Source organism: Pezoporus flaviventris, unplaced genomic scaffold (assembly GCF_033815535.1).
Source record: "Pezoporus flaviventris isolate CSIRO_AGI_PZ_B2104156 unplaced genomic scaffold, CSIRO_AGI_Pfla_v1 ptg000066l, whole genome shotgun sequence".
Lineage (NCBI taxonomy): Eukaryota > Metazoa > Chordata > Aves > Psittaciformes > Psittacidae > Pezoporus > Pezoporus flaviventris.
The window spans coordinates 5,120,448-5,136,755 of record NW_026892614.1 but is presented as its reverse complement, the minus strand read 5'-3'; the positions used below and the strand labels follow the sequence as shown (position 1 = coordinate 5,136,755).

General features: G+C 37.1%; 1 protein-coding gene across 2 annotated transcripts in view; it reads left to right on the top strand.

The window, feature by feature from the left end:
• Positions 1–14,576, top strand: part of CRIM1 (cysteine rich transmembrane BMP regulator 1) — a 189,138-nt gene extending 174,562 nt beyond the window's left edge. For both annotated transcript variants that reach the window (XM_061471077.1, XM_061471076.1), the window contains 5 exons: positions 1,090–1,311; positions 6,065–6,259; positions 7,216–7,338; positions 8,795–8,982; positions 11,659–14,576. In XM_061471077.1, coding sequence (XP_061327061.1) covers positions 1,090–1,311; positions 6,065–6,259; positions 7,216–7,338; positions 8,795–8,982; positions 11,659–11,835 — 905 coding nt within the window. In that variant the 3' untranslated portion in view covers positions 11,836–14,576. The remainder of the gene's footprint in view (positions 1–1,089; positions 1,312–6,064; positions 6,260–7,215; positions 7,339–8,794; positions 8,983–11,658) is intronic.
• Positions 14,577–16,308: the final 1,732 nt, after the last annotated feature.

The following is a 16,308-nucleotide window of genomic DNA, read 5'->3' as shown; positions in this document are numbered from 1 at the left end:
GTGCCAGATTCCTCCTAGACTGCCTGACAGTATCAAGAAGGTAGCAGGATTTGGTTTCCCCTGAGGAAAGAGATGCAATTATAAATGAACACAAATTCCTATTTTACATATCAAATGGGGGAGTTAATTGCAGTGGAAATTTAGTCCAAACCTGTGAATTCCATATGAACTCACTGAGAAAATATTTGTCTTCATTAAAAACAAAACTTTGTCATTTCTTCTACAGGGTATTTGTTGGGGTTTTGGGTGGGGTTTTTTCTGACAAAATATTTTCAGTCAAATGTATTTTCAGTCAGTTCTTCTGACTTCCATTTTCTCAATTTTAGTAACAGTGAACATTTGTTTAACTTAATAATACTGCTTGCATGAGCTGATCTTTTCTCACTGGCTTACACACTGAGAACCTGTGCCCTTATGTATCTTTTTTCTTTCTTCTCCTTTTTTTATATGTTCTCTGCACATACTTTTTGATCTGTAATATCTGTCAAGATACAGCTTCATTACAGAAATGTGTCACCCCTATGTGTTGGCATGAGAATTAAATCAGGCCCACAGGCATCAAGATGAAACCCAATCAAATTCCATTTGTTTCTCACCAGTTTATAATTAGCTCATACAAGTCCACTAGGGAAGGCAACAGCAGCATAATAGCTTTTCACTTTGCATCATTCAAGCATTTGAACTGACATGGCAGAAGCTGGGACTCAAGTTTTAGATTTAAAATTTACTCTCGCTAATTTAAGCTGTATTCCTATATACCATTCAGGTCAGAGCATTCTGAGGGGCTGCTTCTGATGGCAATGGTTTTTCACTTTGCTGGCCTTCTTATTTTTTCATTTTTCCCCCTTTTTTTTTTTTTAATAAACCCAATAAAGGTCTACATAAATTTTATTCTAGAACACATCATAAGATCCTCATCACATGTAAAGCCTGAAAAGGCATAACGTTCTGTACCTCTAGTTGTTTGGAAGAAGTGAGCCAATGTGTTATGATTCCATTGTGTTCTTCAAGAGTGAACCTTGTGTTGGCAGGAAATACGAGACAAGTTAGCTACTTAAGTTAAATAACTTAATCTGTTTATATTTACAGATGAGCCTCTTCAACCCTCTTCATCAAGCAATGAGAGCATGCCCAGTTACTGCAAAAATGATGAAGGTGATATTTTTCTGACAGCAGAGTCCTGGAAGCCCAATGTCTGCACTAGCTGCATTTGCATGGATGGCGTGATTAGATGCTATTCAGAGTCTTGCCCACCAGTATCCTGTGAGAGGCCTGTTTTGAGAAAGGGACAATGTTGTCCTTATTGTATTGGTGAGCAAATAAAAATAGTTGCTAATTTGCTGTTACCTTCTTGGGAGCAAGAAAGATGTTTTATTTCCAAACTGAAACATATTTTCCCTGTTCTGGGGAGATGCAGTTTGTGCCTTCAGTTGAACTGGAGAGTGAAATCAGCATAGGGAGCTTTGTGGATCACGATTTGTGGATTTTAGGTGGAAGCTCACAAAGATACAGATATAATTTCCCTACAAACTTGAGAGGACATCCTCCTGAAACCTTGATAAAATACCTTACTAGATGAAAACATTACACAAAAAATGGTTTATATAAAGGAAGATCTGCCAGATAACACATATGTTATGTCAAAATTTAATAATATGATGAAAATACTAATTATGACTGCAGAAGATAGACTGAAGCATTATGAAATTTCACAGAATGGAGAAGTGTTAATAAGGCATCTAAAATAAAATACAGGAAAAAAGAGAAAGGTCAAAAAAGATAATTATAGAAATGAGGCAAAATTATATATTTGAGAAAAAATTAGGTTTTGGGTTTTTTTTCAATGGTAAAAATTCATAAAGAATAAGGACCATCCACTGGTTTTGAATTTAGAGTTTAAGTAAATGGTGGATGCTGTAGACAGTGAAAATTGCCAGGCATTTTTAAAGTTGCAGACTTCAAGATTATTGATCACTTCATTTTATTTTGAATTGGAGTATTTATTTACAGATTAGCCCTTTTTTGTGAGTTCACAGTCGGTACAAAGGCTATAGAATGGAAGCTCCTGATAGAGAAAAGTTGTATAATAGACTTACTGAAATTAACTTGTCATGGTTTAACCCCAGCTGTCAACTACTGTGCAGCCACTCACCCCCTCTGACCAATACCCAGCCCATCCCCAAGTGCCTTCTGGGTAGCTTCCCCCAGTTTATATACTGGGCATGACGTGCTGTTGTATGGAATTTACCCTTTGGCTAGTTTGGGTCAGGTGTCCCGTCTCTGCTTCTTCTCAGCTTCCCGTGCCCCTCCTCATGGCAGGGCCTGAGAGTCCTTGCTCAGGGTAAGTGCTACTTAGCAACAACTAAAAAAATAGTTTGTTATCATTATTCTCAGACTATAGCCAAAATACAGCACTGCACCAGCTACTAGGAGGAAAATTAACTCTATCCCAGCCAAAAGCAGGATGTAAATCCTTGTAGCATTTTTGAAAAGCATTCAGAGCTTACTATAATCTTCATTTCCAAAAGCAGTAGGGGGAGATACAGTAGAAAAGAATTCAGTAAAAAGGCATATAATAAAATTGACAGGCTTTAAGTATCGTTAAGTGAGCATGTGATTCAATTTGCCCATCTATAAACAATAATTAGTCATCAGAAATATGTCAGAGAGGTTGTGAAGTCCTTTCAGATATGTACCATTGATAGAGGTCTTGAAATCTTTAATTTGTTGCAGATACAATATCTTCAATAATAGGTGATAAAGTTTTATAGAATATACAAGGGAATCCATCAAATAAATGATTGGAAAAGATAGAAAATATCAAAATTTCAGTTGCCCGTAGAATCCTACTTAGATTCCTGATGAGGACATTTTGAGGGGAAAATACTATGTTATCCTATTATTACCTTATTGTTTATGCTCATTATTATTTGCATAAAACATAGGGAGGATTTAAAGACTCTTCGACAATTGTCTTTCAGCAGGCTTTTCTCCCTATGATTGACTTTGCAACTGTAAGGATCATTTTAATCCAGAATACATTTCAACATTAAAAAAACTGCTGTATGCAGCATTGGGCAACCAAACCAGTAGATTCAGAACATGAGCCTTTGTACTATATGGGAAAATTCTTTATGTGAAGAAAGGGATGCATCACAGGGTCTAGTGCCATGAACTGCAACAAAAAAACCACTAGAACTTGGTGCCTACACATTCCATGTCAGGTTTGCAAATATATATGCACAACATATAGATAGGGCTTTAATTAATTTACTTTCAGTCCCATAGAGTTGCCCAATATTGCAAACAGTTGCAAAATGTGTGAGCTGTAAAAGCATAATGACTTTTTTTAGTAGCAACTGCTCAGCAATACGAAATGCAGAAGCCAGACTTTAATTATTGCTCAGATATGAAGATTTCGAATGATGATACATTTTATTAATCCAAGTTGTACTATGTTGTCAGAATGGTTTGTGGTCTAAATAACTGTAACGGCAACTTAACTTTTTTACTGTTTTCCGTGACTTATGTACCTCTTACCTGTAGGAGGAATAAGGTCATGTACTTCATTTTTGTCTTTCGGGTTCTTACTGTTTTACTTTTGAGAAGCACATCTTTGTGCAGATTCTTCCTTACTGTTTTCATAATAGTTGATAAAGGGTAAAGTAGGCAAACTGTGGAAACCAGCCTTCTTCATTTGTTGGAGTTCCAGAAATTACACACTGCGCTTGGTTCTGCTTGTTTCTGGAGCCAGATTGGGTTAATGCCTGACAAGGTAGCATAAATTCAGATCCAGAATTTTACAGGCTTTGGATGTTTTGTTAGTTGTCTGAATCTTCAAATTCATCCTGTGTGTTCAACATTCTTCTTTCTCGTGCAGAGGGAGATTAATTTAGAAAGACAACTTGAGAGGATAAAAGGAAATCTATTTGATTAGAGACAAGATTAGTCTTCTGCAGAACACAGCAATGACTGCTTGTTTGTTTACAAGATGAGATTGATTTACTGATGCATCTAGAGGAAATTTGAGAGAAGACAGGAAGAGCTAGACGTGATATTCTGAAGTGCATTTTTGTATGTGGGTTTCTTAGCTCCAAGTCTCTCTTGTTTCCACTCTCCTTGAGCATTTGTTGGTATTGTGGCTTTCACCTTCATCCTGTACTTATACTTGCATAGAGAGGGACACCAGAATGGGAGATACACACAGGATAATTCTTTCTTAGGACTTAGCAGTTTCTTCTCGAGGTTCAAAGGTGCAGTGCTGCTGTTGTGATTTCACCTGTGTTCATTTTGCTAAAAAAAATTTACTGTATTAAACTGGGATGTGTTCTTTACAAACTTGTAAAACTGTGAGGAAGTTGAAGGACTCTTCCAGCCACACCAGCTGCTGAGTTGAAGCTGTCCTGAGTGGGGCAAGGTAGCAAATCACCCTTGAGTGCACAGAGAGTGCTCAGCTTCAAGCCTGCATAGGTAATGAGCAGTAGAGGACCACTCAGACTGTGTGCCTAAACCTCTCCCAGCCATATGCGCTTTGTGACCAACACAGGGCTCCACTCTCTCTGTGTGCCAGCACGCGTGTCACCTATGGAAGAACCAGTGTGCTTCCTGCAGCTTGCAGCCACCTTTTCGTCTCACTCTTCCTTTTCCATGTCCACCCCATATTCACTTACAAAATCACATACTTGGAGAGGTTGAGGCCATACTTATAGCCATGGCAATCGTGGGATACACATACCAAGGACCACTGAAACATTTGTCATTTTCAGATAATTCTGTTAGTATTTTCACTATAGTACTTCTTGCTGGTCTCGTTGCATTGGTCTGCTGACTGCTAACCTTGTTATTCTGGATGATGTCAGTCTATTACACTGTCACTACTTAAAAGCTCTACAGATGGCCATATTATTTAATAAGGGTTTTTATTTATATTTGAGAGGTAATTCTGGCACATTTACATATGTAATGTGTGTGAATAGTAAACCAGTACTTCTCTGACAGCTTAAGAAGTTACTTTGCAATTTCATCCTGTTATCTCATGTATATGCTTAATTTGCAAGTTAGTGTCATCAGCAGGTTTCATCGTAGGTTTCTGGCTCTAAGGAAAAAAGGTAGCAAGAAGCTAAGATGAAAATGAGGTGCTGCTTGGCTTTTGGAGGTTCTGCTGTGTAGATTTATTTTGATTATCTATAAAGTGCTATAGCAGCAAAAAACATCCTAGGCTAAGCAATTCATGACTGTCTTCTCAGTGAAATAGAAGGTATGCTGCACACCACCTAAAAGGCTTGCATAGGATGAACCATAAAAATATTGGTGTATTGAGTGCTTAGGCAGAAAGCGTAGTGCTTCTTTTAAGTGTTTTTCCAAGATGTACTTGGTTTATTAAGTCCAGGTCCCTGTTACATATACTATGTCAAAATCTGTCTGAGAAGTTGTTTTACAGCTCTCAATCGTTGGGAAAGATGTTTTGGAACCTCAGTGTTGTTTTGGGTTCTTTTTTTTCCTGAGGGTTAAGATGACACCAATTTCTAATGTATACAATACTAACCATAAAAAAAGTGTTATTGCCCTTTTCCTGGGGTTTTCCATTGATGCAGTTACAGGGAATGATCAAATCACTTTCAAATCTGTTTTATTGCAATAAATAGAATAAGGACTTCAAGCTGTGTCACCTGAGAGCAGCTTCATCCTTCTAGGCATCCTGCCTAATCTTTTATTCGAATATTCTGGACTGAGTTCATCTTTCTTGATGAGCCTTGTAGCTAGAAATGTAAGTAGTGTGGTTTGTTTTCTTAGTTAAATAGGATTTACCAGGAAAGAGGGAAAAGGCGTAGTTGGCAGTCTCAAACAGTCAGCCAAAAAAAAAGGCTTTCTTAATTGTCACAGCACTTTTGACATCATTTTTTGTGTCATACCAGAGCCATACCTCTTCCACCTGCAAGAGGTAGAGAGGGTCTTTTAATTACAGCTGGGATTTCTTTGGTGCTGGTGTTTCATTCTTGTGTTTGGGGAGGAAATGAGATTTGTGCCATTACTGTATGATCCCACCACTGTTCTCCTTCAACAGAAGATACAGTTCCAAAGAAAGTGGTTTGCCACTTCAGTGGAAAAACATATGCAGATGAGGAACGCTGGGATATTGACAGCTGCACACACTGCTACTGCCTGCAGGGTCAGACCCTCTGCTCCACCGTCAGCTGCCCACCCCTCCCATGTGCTGAACCCATCAACGTGGAGGGAAGCTGCTGTCCCATGTGCCCAGGTAATGTGAGGTGATAACCCATATGATTGTAATGCTGCTTTTCCAGGACTGATAATGAGGTTTCTTAATTGGTTTTTGAACATCAGTCCATATTTAAAGAGTATCAAGAAGACAACAGATGTTTAGACTTCAGGAAAATCGATATTCGTAACAAATAGGCATATTGTGCAAATATGTAGTTTGAATTTTAGTTATTCTGAGAACCGTGATCTCAAAAGTTGGTTGGTTGCCCCTGCTCTGTCTTTGCGCAAGGTTATGGAAATACATTAGTAAAGTAGGAAAATGAATATTCGTACATCTCTGCAGATTCTGTCAGTGCTTAACATTTCTGATTTGAGTCTCTTCATTACTTTTCAATACCTCATTGCCTTATTTTAACTTGGCTTAAAAGTAATGTGAAATTTTCTTAGCTATGGACACTAGCGACATAATAATTGCAACTGGTTTTTAACACTGGTCCTGATATGCTTCTGCAGAAGTTTGCTCATCCTTGGATTAGTCTTGTTTCCAACAGGACAACTGGGGAGATTCAGCAGTACCCTTTCCTGCAATTCTCCTGCTTTTGAGGATTACAAAAAAAAGGAAGACAAACCAGCAGTGACAGTTTATGTATCAGCTGGGAAGACTTAGCCTTCCCTTGGTATTTTTGTTGTTTGGTATCACAAAGAAGCACCACTGTAGTAAAGTGTGTATTTTGAAACGGTATTTTCAAAAGCAAATTTATCCACGCAACTGTATATAATGGCAGCAAGCATGCATCCCATGTACAGTGTGAACTGTACAGTATGAGATGTTAAGACAAAAACCTAGACTAGTCATGGTGCAAATTCTGAAACAAATGAAAAGATTCATAGGACAAAGCACTGCAGATGGTCAAGTATATTTCCTGAATTAAGAGCAGCACTGGGAATTTAAGCAGCCTGCAATTTGTGAAACACATTTATCTCCTTTCACAGAGATGTATGTGCCTGAGCCTACAAACATCCCCATTGAGAAAACAAATCACCGAGGAGACATTGAATTAGGAGTACCAAACTGGCCAACACCAAGTGAAAATGACATCATCCACATTCACAGAGGTGAGATGGGATATAAACTGGGTTAACTTAGGTCTGTCTTTATTCCCTGTGGTTTAATGAATCTACTTGTTTTGTTCAGGGAGCACCTGTATGACTGTTTGAAAAGGTAGGTATCTGAGAATATTCTTCAGTGCAGAACACTTACATGCCTTTTTTTTTCCTTCCAGTAAACGCAAGTCAGTCTATAATATTTATGCAATTTGATCTCATCATTCCATCTTGAAAGAAACATCTTTGTCAATATGATGAAGTCCTATAAAATTAAGAATATGATAAAATGATGAATGAGGAGTGATTCTGCTGTGTCTTTTCTGATACAAAATCTAGAAACAGACTGTTGTCAGGCCACTGGGGTTGATAGACCTGCATTTGATCCCTTTGACATTCTTATAGTGATAAACAAAACTGGGAAAACATGTACCACAACTTAACATGTATCATAGACAAATGCCAGAGTTAAAAAAACCCAGATCACTTCACTTATAATGACACAGAGCTAATAAAGTTATCTGAGGATGTAAATCCATCTTTGTTTAAAACTGTGCTGAAATCATTATTCCAGGATAGGGGAAATGCTCTATGACACAGTTTTTGTTAACTTTTTCTAATTGAAGGACTGCCTAAACTTGCACGTATTTTTTTTTTAATCTAAGGATGACCTCATAGCATACTGTTGTTTGGAGAAAGGATACATGAGATGTAACTGCTTTACAGAATTTAAATGTAGCTGCTTTGCAAAACTGTAAGCCTACACTTTGATAATTACAGCACTTTAATTTCTCACAGGCATTAGTAGCTGGCTTGCAACTACCCTGGCTGGGAATTATAAACACACTGCAAACTGTTTGAGAATGTTGTATGTGTCATTGAAAATTACCATTGCATGCAAAACTTGCTACAGTCTAGTAGACTGCCAGCAGTATGTTTTCACAGGCTGAGTGGTGCAAGTATTATATGTTCTCAACAAATGGGAGAACAAACACATCATGATCGTTTTACCAGGGTTGGGTTTTTTTTTTTAGGAGGGGAGGGGAGAAGGAAAGGAAAGGACTTTCAATCTAAGACTTCTTCAGCATTGAAACACAAGCTAATTTTTTTTCTTTTTGCACGTGGGAATTTGGTTGTGATCACATAAGATGATGTGAACACAGCAGAGCTAAGAGGTTATTGTCAGACTTGCTTGTTGTTGTGCTTAAGATTCCATCCTATCTCTTGATATCCTATCTTTTTTTCAGTTCATGTTTCTGGTGGCCTTTTCCTGGCTAATACAGTCACTATACAAGATGCTAGCTTTCAGTTGTTCTAATTTATGTAAATAAGGTGACATTTCAGGAGAGAAAGTCAAAATTCATATGACAAGTGACAAGATCCATGACTAGAAGTTTTTGTATTGCATTCTTCTTTATGATCAAGGCCCATTTACAATTACTAACGAGTGCTCACATTTGACTTGCAGACATGAATCACCTCCAGGGAGAGTACAGAAGTGGCAGTGGACCGCACACAAGCGAAGATGCATCAGTTAGCTCTGTTGCCTTGGTGACAATTCCAATCACAATAGCGCTGTTACTGATCATCATCCTTCTGCTTGTCAATCAGAAGAAGCAGTGGATTCCAGTGTCCTGCTACAAAGCTCCAACAAAGGTGCCATGTTTGTGTCTATTTCCAGGCTTTCACTTAGGGAAGTCAAGATTAAATAGAAAAATGTTTAGGGTGCAGTTGCATTCACATCCTGTGAACTCTCTTAAATTGTTTTCTCTTATGCCCTAAGCTGTTTTATACCAGTCTGTTGGTATTTAGTTAGTTTCCTAAATGTTTTATTTTTTCATTATCAAACAAAACCGCTTTCTGCTCCCTATAGTAATGAGCTGTCACTAGATAGAAATCGATCTCAGCAAAAAGTTGTTTAAAAATCCGATTCTGTATTTGTGTAGGTAAATTTGTGCAATTTTCTTATCTGCAGTCAAAATCTTAATATTTTTGTTTTCTTACGTTCATCCACTTTAAAAGTCTTGTCAAACATCAGGTAATGTACGTGCTAGTAGCGTTTATCACATTTTCTGATAGTGATAATCATATGGTTCTCAGATTCATATTTTGAGAGATCTCGGGAAATATCTACCAATGAAGTATTCTGAGACTACCAAAAAAAGGAAGAAGCAGGTAGCTTGGAAATGAACAGTGAAAAGACTATCCTTTTTTTTTTTCAGTAATAGTTCAGTCAGCAGACTAAGCCCTTACTCCACATTCAAATGCCATTTATATCAGTTCCCCAATTTATCCCACTTTCTAATTCTACTCAAACAGACTTTGTCCACACTTGTAATGGAATTTGAGACCATCTTTTCTTCAGTTCCACCTAGAAGAGAGATGTAGTAATTAAAAAAACAAAGTGTCCATATTCTTTCTGTCAGTGTTGCAGAGGTTTAGGGTTGTTGTTTATTTGTTTGTTTAAAAAGTAATTTCCAAAAAGCTTACAAGTAGAGTCAGAGCACGAAGTTTAATTCAACTGTAATTAAATAGGAAGCGTGAAGAACTGCTATTATTCTATTTCCAGTCTTTCAAAACAAGTAAAAAATACCAGTTTCTGAATTTCTTAAGGGATGCATATAAAATTCATTTTTAACTCTAGTTCAGTCCTAAGCTCTCAGAAAGGCTGCTCTCCGTCCAAGTGTTGTGTGACAAAATGGTTGAAGCTGAAATGAAAATCATAATTTTCCAAGTGTGGAACTATAATCAGTAATTTTCCATACATTTTTACTTACGGAACATCATTTTCCTCAAACACTTCTTTGTTGAAGCATCATTTTTTTGGTGTCACCAAGAGGCACCATCCATATGCTGAGAAAGCTCACTTAAAGCCATATACATATACAAGACTATGGATATACTGGAACTCAGATTTCTTGTGAGGGTCTTTGTCAGAAATTTATCTTTCCTTTAAGAGTTCTTCAACTAAGTGTCACACATTAGATTTTCCTATTCCTTGCTGGGTGAAGGTTCCTAGTAATAAATTTTGGCAAGCCTATTTTGGCTTATGTTCTTTGTGTTCTAAATAGTCCATCTATTTAATAAAGAGCAAATCAACAACTGTGCTTAAATCACACCAATACCAAAAGGAAGATGGTAGAAAAATATGTTTAAAATTACAGATGGGACTGCTAATCTTTAGCCCTGATTCCGTTACATGAACCTCAGGACTCCTTTGTGAACCCAGTCCATAGCCTTTGGAAGAGCCAAATGTAAAACATTTTAAAATACTGTTTCCTAATATCTGGGTAAAAAAAAATCTTCTTGTGATAAGGGCTACTAAATGTGAACTTTAGGTAGTAAAAACTCTTCTGATTTAAGTCTTGGAAAAAGAATGTACATCAGTGGAAACTTGACCTTTTAAGATTTGCAGTCCACTTACATGCTTATATTGTGAGCATGCATACACATTGTCACTAATTTCATATGTGTCCATAGAGTACGCTTACTTCCTGTCCTCCTTCCTGCTTAGCCTGTAAACATTTAAGGTAGTGTGCACAGTGTGTGGTTTTGCTTTCCTCTCAGCTTTTTTCTTCCAGTTGAAGGATCCTTCAACAGGGGAATAGCAGGACTGGAAATCCAGTACACATAGCTCAACTCTTTCTCTGAGTGATACTTTATATGCATTCATGCTTGTAGATCATTACACTCAAACTCTCATTTATTCACATTTTCCTAAAACTAAATCCCCTATTTTATACTTGCAAGTAAGGGCAAGATAGATAAAATATGGATGATTTCCTAATTAAGGAAATCATACACAAACTACGTTGGAAAGAAACACAGAAGGATCCCATAGGACACCCCATGCCAGGATTAACTGTAACAGCTGAGATCTGTCCCATTCTCTTAGTGGAATTGCAACCATCAATAAAACATTCTTGAAAATGGTCAGCAGTAAAGTACAAGTACAAGTAAAGTACTGTTTTACTTTTACTTGAAAACAGTAAAGGGGCTGTTAAAGTCTGGGAAGCAGTGCGCTGCACATTGAGGGCAGCAAGGTAAAGCCCTTGTGTGGTACTAGATTAGCAGAGAGCAGTTTAACCAGTCCATGTGGGATATGAGAATACCAGAGGTCCAATCAAAAGGTGAAAAAAAGGTGATTCAGAAGATGACTGTTGGTCTGTTATTGTGCCTGGCATAAGCTTTTACCAAGCTCAGCTGAAGTCCAGATTCTTTCATTGCCAATCCGATTTTGTTTTGTGCTTACTTGAACCACAGACTTTTTTAATTATGTGTAGAATACAAACATTTTTTAATTTACTCAATTTTCCCTTTCTATTTTAACAGCCTTCCTGCCTAAACAATCAACTGGTATATGTGGACTGCAAGAAAGGTACCATGGTCCAGGTGGACAGTTCTCAGAGGATGCTAAGAATTGCAGACCCAGATTCAAGATACAGTGGATTTTACAGCATGCAGAAACAGAACAACCTACAAGCAGATAATTTCTATCAAACAGTTTGAAGAATTGCACCCTTACCAAGGATTTAAGAAAAAGAGAGAGAGACTAAGTCTGCTATTAAAATAAAACTAGAATTGTGCACTTGCTTAGTGGATTGTATTGGATTTGTGACTACATGTACAGCTCTAAGACCTTACTGGGATGAGCTCTGACTCCTGCAATGTGCCAGAAAAAGCATTCCCACTTTTCCTTAAGATAACTGACCAAGTGTTTTCTTAGAACCAAAGTTTTAAAACTTGTTAAGATGTATTTGCTTGTAACATAGCTATAGAGGTTTTTTGGGGAGGGGGAATCAGGGGCTAGGGGTAGGCAATGAGGTAAAAGAAAGCTTCAGAGAAGAAAAGCTGGTCATGCTTGGCTGGAGAAGAAAATGAATATTGCCGAGCAGCAGGATAGTGTTTTTTCTCGCTGCTCTGAAATCACATCTGTTGCAGCAAAGCCTAACCCCAGGTGAAAAACATATGAAAAGGTCTGTTTTTTTTTTCCAGCTGTTGCTACAGTAATATACTTCTAGAACAGAATTTGTCACATCACAGGTGTGGTGTAGCTGCAAATATTTTTCTATATGATGAGAAGCTGCAGTAGTTAATGAAATAGCAAGAAAAAGGTTATAGCAGAAAATAAAGGGTGGGTTTATTAAGGATGTATAAAATTATACCTTGTGCTGCTTTTTGTTTTTATTTTAGTTTTCTTCAAAGTTGATTGGCTAGATTAGCCAGACTTCGGCAGAGTTAGCAAATGACTGAGGCCTAAGTAATTCCTGATACGAGCACTGGATCTTTTGACAGCAGTATTGAAGGAAGGAAGGAAAAGTCAAGAACACCATGCAGTTCCAGGGGCTTTTGTTTGTTTGTTTTGTCTGTTGTGGTTTTGTTTTGTTATTTTGTATCAATCTCTGGTTGTTCATAGAGGAGAAGGAAAACTATTTTTGTTGGACAAAGCTCTTGCTTACAAGAGAGTAAAAAAAAAAGAGACTGTTTTAAGGTTGTTTTTTTTTCCTGTTGATGTTCTTATTTACTGGTATGCAGATTTAGAAACTACTTCCATGCTAGGAAGCTGCTTAATTTTAATTGTATATTACTCAAGCACCTTTTTTGAAGCTCAGAAAAAAAAAAAAAGGAGATCATGCTTCTTTAAACTTTAGCATTATAGGAATATTTATGTAAATATAATTATGCTAAAAACAACAAAAAGTATTTGTATGTTTGTGTATATATATGTATATACAAATGCATGTAGGTATACGTATGTATATGTACGTGCATGTGTATATACACTATACATATATATACTGTATATGTAAAGTACTATGTATACAGTATATATTTTTTCTATTTTTTTTCTTGTTGAATGTATTTTTATCTGAGAGAGATTTTACCCAGAGCAGAAACAGGTAAACAGGCATTCCATATCAGTGCTTAATCGCTTGTGAGTTTAGGAAAGACAAGAAAAGAGCATCTCATTCTACCTACAGTTTGATTTGATTTGATTTAAAAGTGTTCGTGCGTGCGTGTGTGTGTGTGTGCACTCTTGTGTTTGCGTGTGTACAGTACGTGCACGATTATAGCAGTAAGCGTTGCTCTTGCTACTTGCTACATTTCAGGGTGTTTCTTATTTTTCTTTTCCTGCTTGGCCTTAAAAAGGCTTTTTAATAAATGCATTGGCTAGAGACACTGATGACAATATACATGCAGCACTAATCAGCTTCATAGAATAACACCACCGGCTCCTGGATTTTCTTTTTTTTTTTCTTTCTTTTCTTTTTTCTTTTTTCTTTTTTTTTTCAAACAATTGTTTGAAACAACTACTGGAATATTGTCCACATTAAGCTGGAAGTTTGTTGTAGCTTGCCTCATTTATAACTCTGACTGTGTAATACAATGTTAACTTTCCAAACAGGTCTTGGCACTTTTATACTAATTACCCATTTGTGCATTGCCTTTTTTCTTTTACAAATGCTTGTCATAAGAGACACAGATACCCAGTATGCTTAATGTGAAAAGAAAATGTATTTTTTGTAAAGGAACTCTCAAGTATTGTTGTAAATACTTGGTCAGAGGTTGCTGAACTTTAAAACTGAAAAAGAAAAAAAAAACCTAATTTATTATTATAATGACCTAATTTATTAATCTGAAGTTTAACAATTTTTTTGTTTTAGAATATCAAAAAGGTGTTCTAGCTGTTTGCATCAAAGAAAAAAAAAAATAGGTGTATCATCGAGGGTCAGCATTTTTTCTGCTTATATAACTTCAGTTTCTAACCACCAATAAGAAAAAATGTAATCTCCCCAGCTTTTTGTACTCAATCTGATATTGAAACAGAGATGTTTCTGTCCAGTTACTACAAAGATTTTGTCAAGACAAAACATCCATTCCTTGCATAAGAGTAAGCGGTCTTTATCCAGAAATTGTAAATGCTTGCTTTTATTTTACAATCAAGGCCATATTCTGAAAATATTAGCAGGATATAGGACATGGTGTAAAATGTTTTTTATTATTATTATTTTATTATTATTATTTTAAAGATATGATTTATCCTATGTGCTGTATCCATTACACTCTTTTACTTTGGTTCCTGTTGTGCTCTTGTAAGAGAAATGCAGATATAATTTTCTGAAAAATAGATGCATATGTGGCACTCGGAGTGCACTGCGGTTCAGCAGATTGCTTGTTTACTTTTTTAACTGTAAGGCGGTTTCTTGTAATTTGGCTCTTGGCAGCACAATAAAAAAGTTTTAAACCTATTGATGCGTATTTTCTTAAGTGTTCACATTTATTTCTTCTGCACACTGCTCCTTGAGACATTAGTTTATAGCTTGATATTATGGTGAGGGGTTTTTTCCCCTGGGGGTAGGAATTCATAATGTTGTCCTGCTGACCCTAGATCAGAACAGCACAGAATATGTTGTGGGCAAAGAACAGTTTGGGTTTTACACTGGAGAATTTTCACATTAGAGGAATTTTTGGAATTCCAAATAGCTTAAATGTTCAGTAAAGGTGAGTCTCAAATGCAGTGTTAGGCCTTGGCCCTGCCATTGAGTCCATGTGGTCTAGTCATACCTGTCAGAAAGCAATAATTAATCACAAGGAACTCCAATACATGGTCCTATAGAAAGTGTGCGGAGTCACAATTTGCACTTCATGGACTTTGTGAGCCACAGATCATTTAGTTACCCATTAGCTGATAACATCTGGGATTTTTTTCTTCTATTAATTTGTAAGTTAATGGGCTTGATGTAAACTTCTTGTATGTAATTTCCTGAGGCACAGAGTTTTTCCATTTAACTACTTGCCCTGTGAAAAACTGCTTCCTTTTTTTGAACCTACTCTCTTGATGGTTTCATTTGATACCGCTGACTTTCTGCATTCAAAGCAGCAGTGGATCAGTATCTATATGCCATCCGTTAGAGACCTGTATTTTCTGTTTTTCCCGTGCTGAAAAGCCCAAGGTATGATTCTCTGGGAGCAGTTCCATACCTTCTGGCCAACTTTGACATACCCTGTGCTTCCCATTCTGTTACATTCTTTTGAAATGAAGGGTTTAGGGACTGAAAATGTGCACTTTATCCAAATGCGGCACACCTTGTATCTTGCATCATATTTACTGTTTGGATTGCTAGTGACCCCTGAGTGATGTTCTTGCAGAGGTAGCTGCAATAATCCAAAATGCCCAAGTAGTAAGAGTTACCACAAAGCTCATAATTGACTTTGACTAAGATACAGAAGTATTTTTGTGCATTCCTTTACATTTGTGTATGCTGAAGTCATTTCTTCTCTCTCTAGTCACCTGTTACATCATAATTGCTCCTTCCAAAGACTATGGCAATGGCAGGCTGCATCTTCTAGAAAAGCATCCTCAAATTCTGCCTGCAGACAAATTGGGTTTTCATCAGAACAGAACAGAAAACACCACTGCACTAATGTATAAAACTGTGGGGCACTTAATCTGAACACTCAAGGTAATCCTGGCCTCCATTCCCCTACTCACAATGTCAGAAAGGATCATATTTGGAATGCCTGCATATATTAGGGCTTGTCAGCTTGAAAAAGCTGTGGTTGAGTAGGACAAAACCTTGAGGGCTTGAGGATAGGACAAAAGTCTTAAAGGCAAAAGTCTTTAAAGGTTGGACTTGATGACTGTAAAGGTCTTTTCCAACCTAATTGATTCTGTGATTCTTGACTTCAGCGGCACAATGACCAGGGTAGGTGCTGTTTAGCAACAATTAAAACATCGGTGTGTTGTCAGCATTCCAAACACCAAGCAGGAAGTATGAAAATAGTCTCAAACCAAACTCAAGAAGTTGATCAGAGACTATCTGTGCTGTGTATTCTGGGGTATCAGAAGGTTACAGCAGGCCAAGAGGTACTAGATAAAAATAAACCATCAGAAGCTAACAAAGCGCTAGGAAAAGCTAAGTATCCCCAAAACTTTGTTCTGTATGTAGCTCAATGGAGGGAAAAGCGATAGCCAAAAGC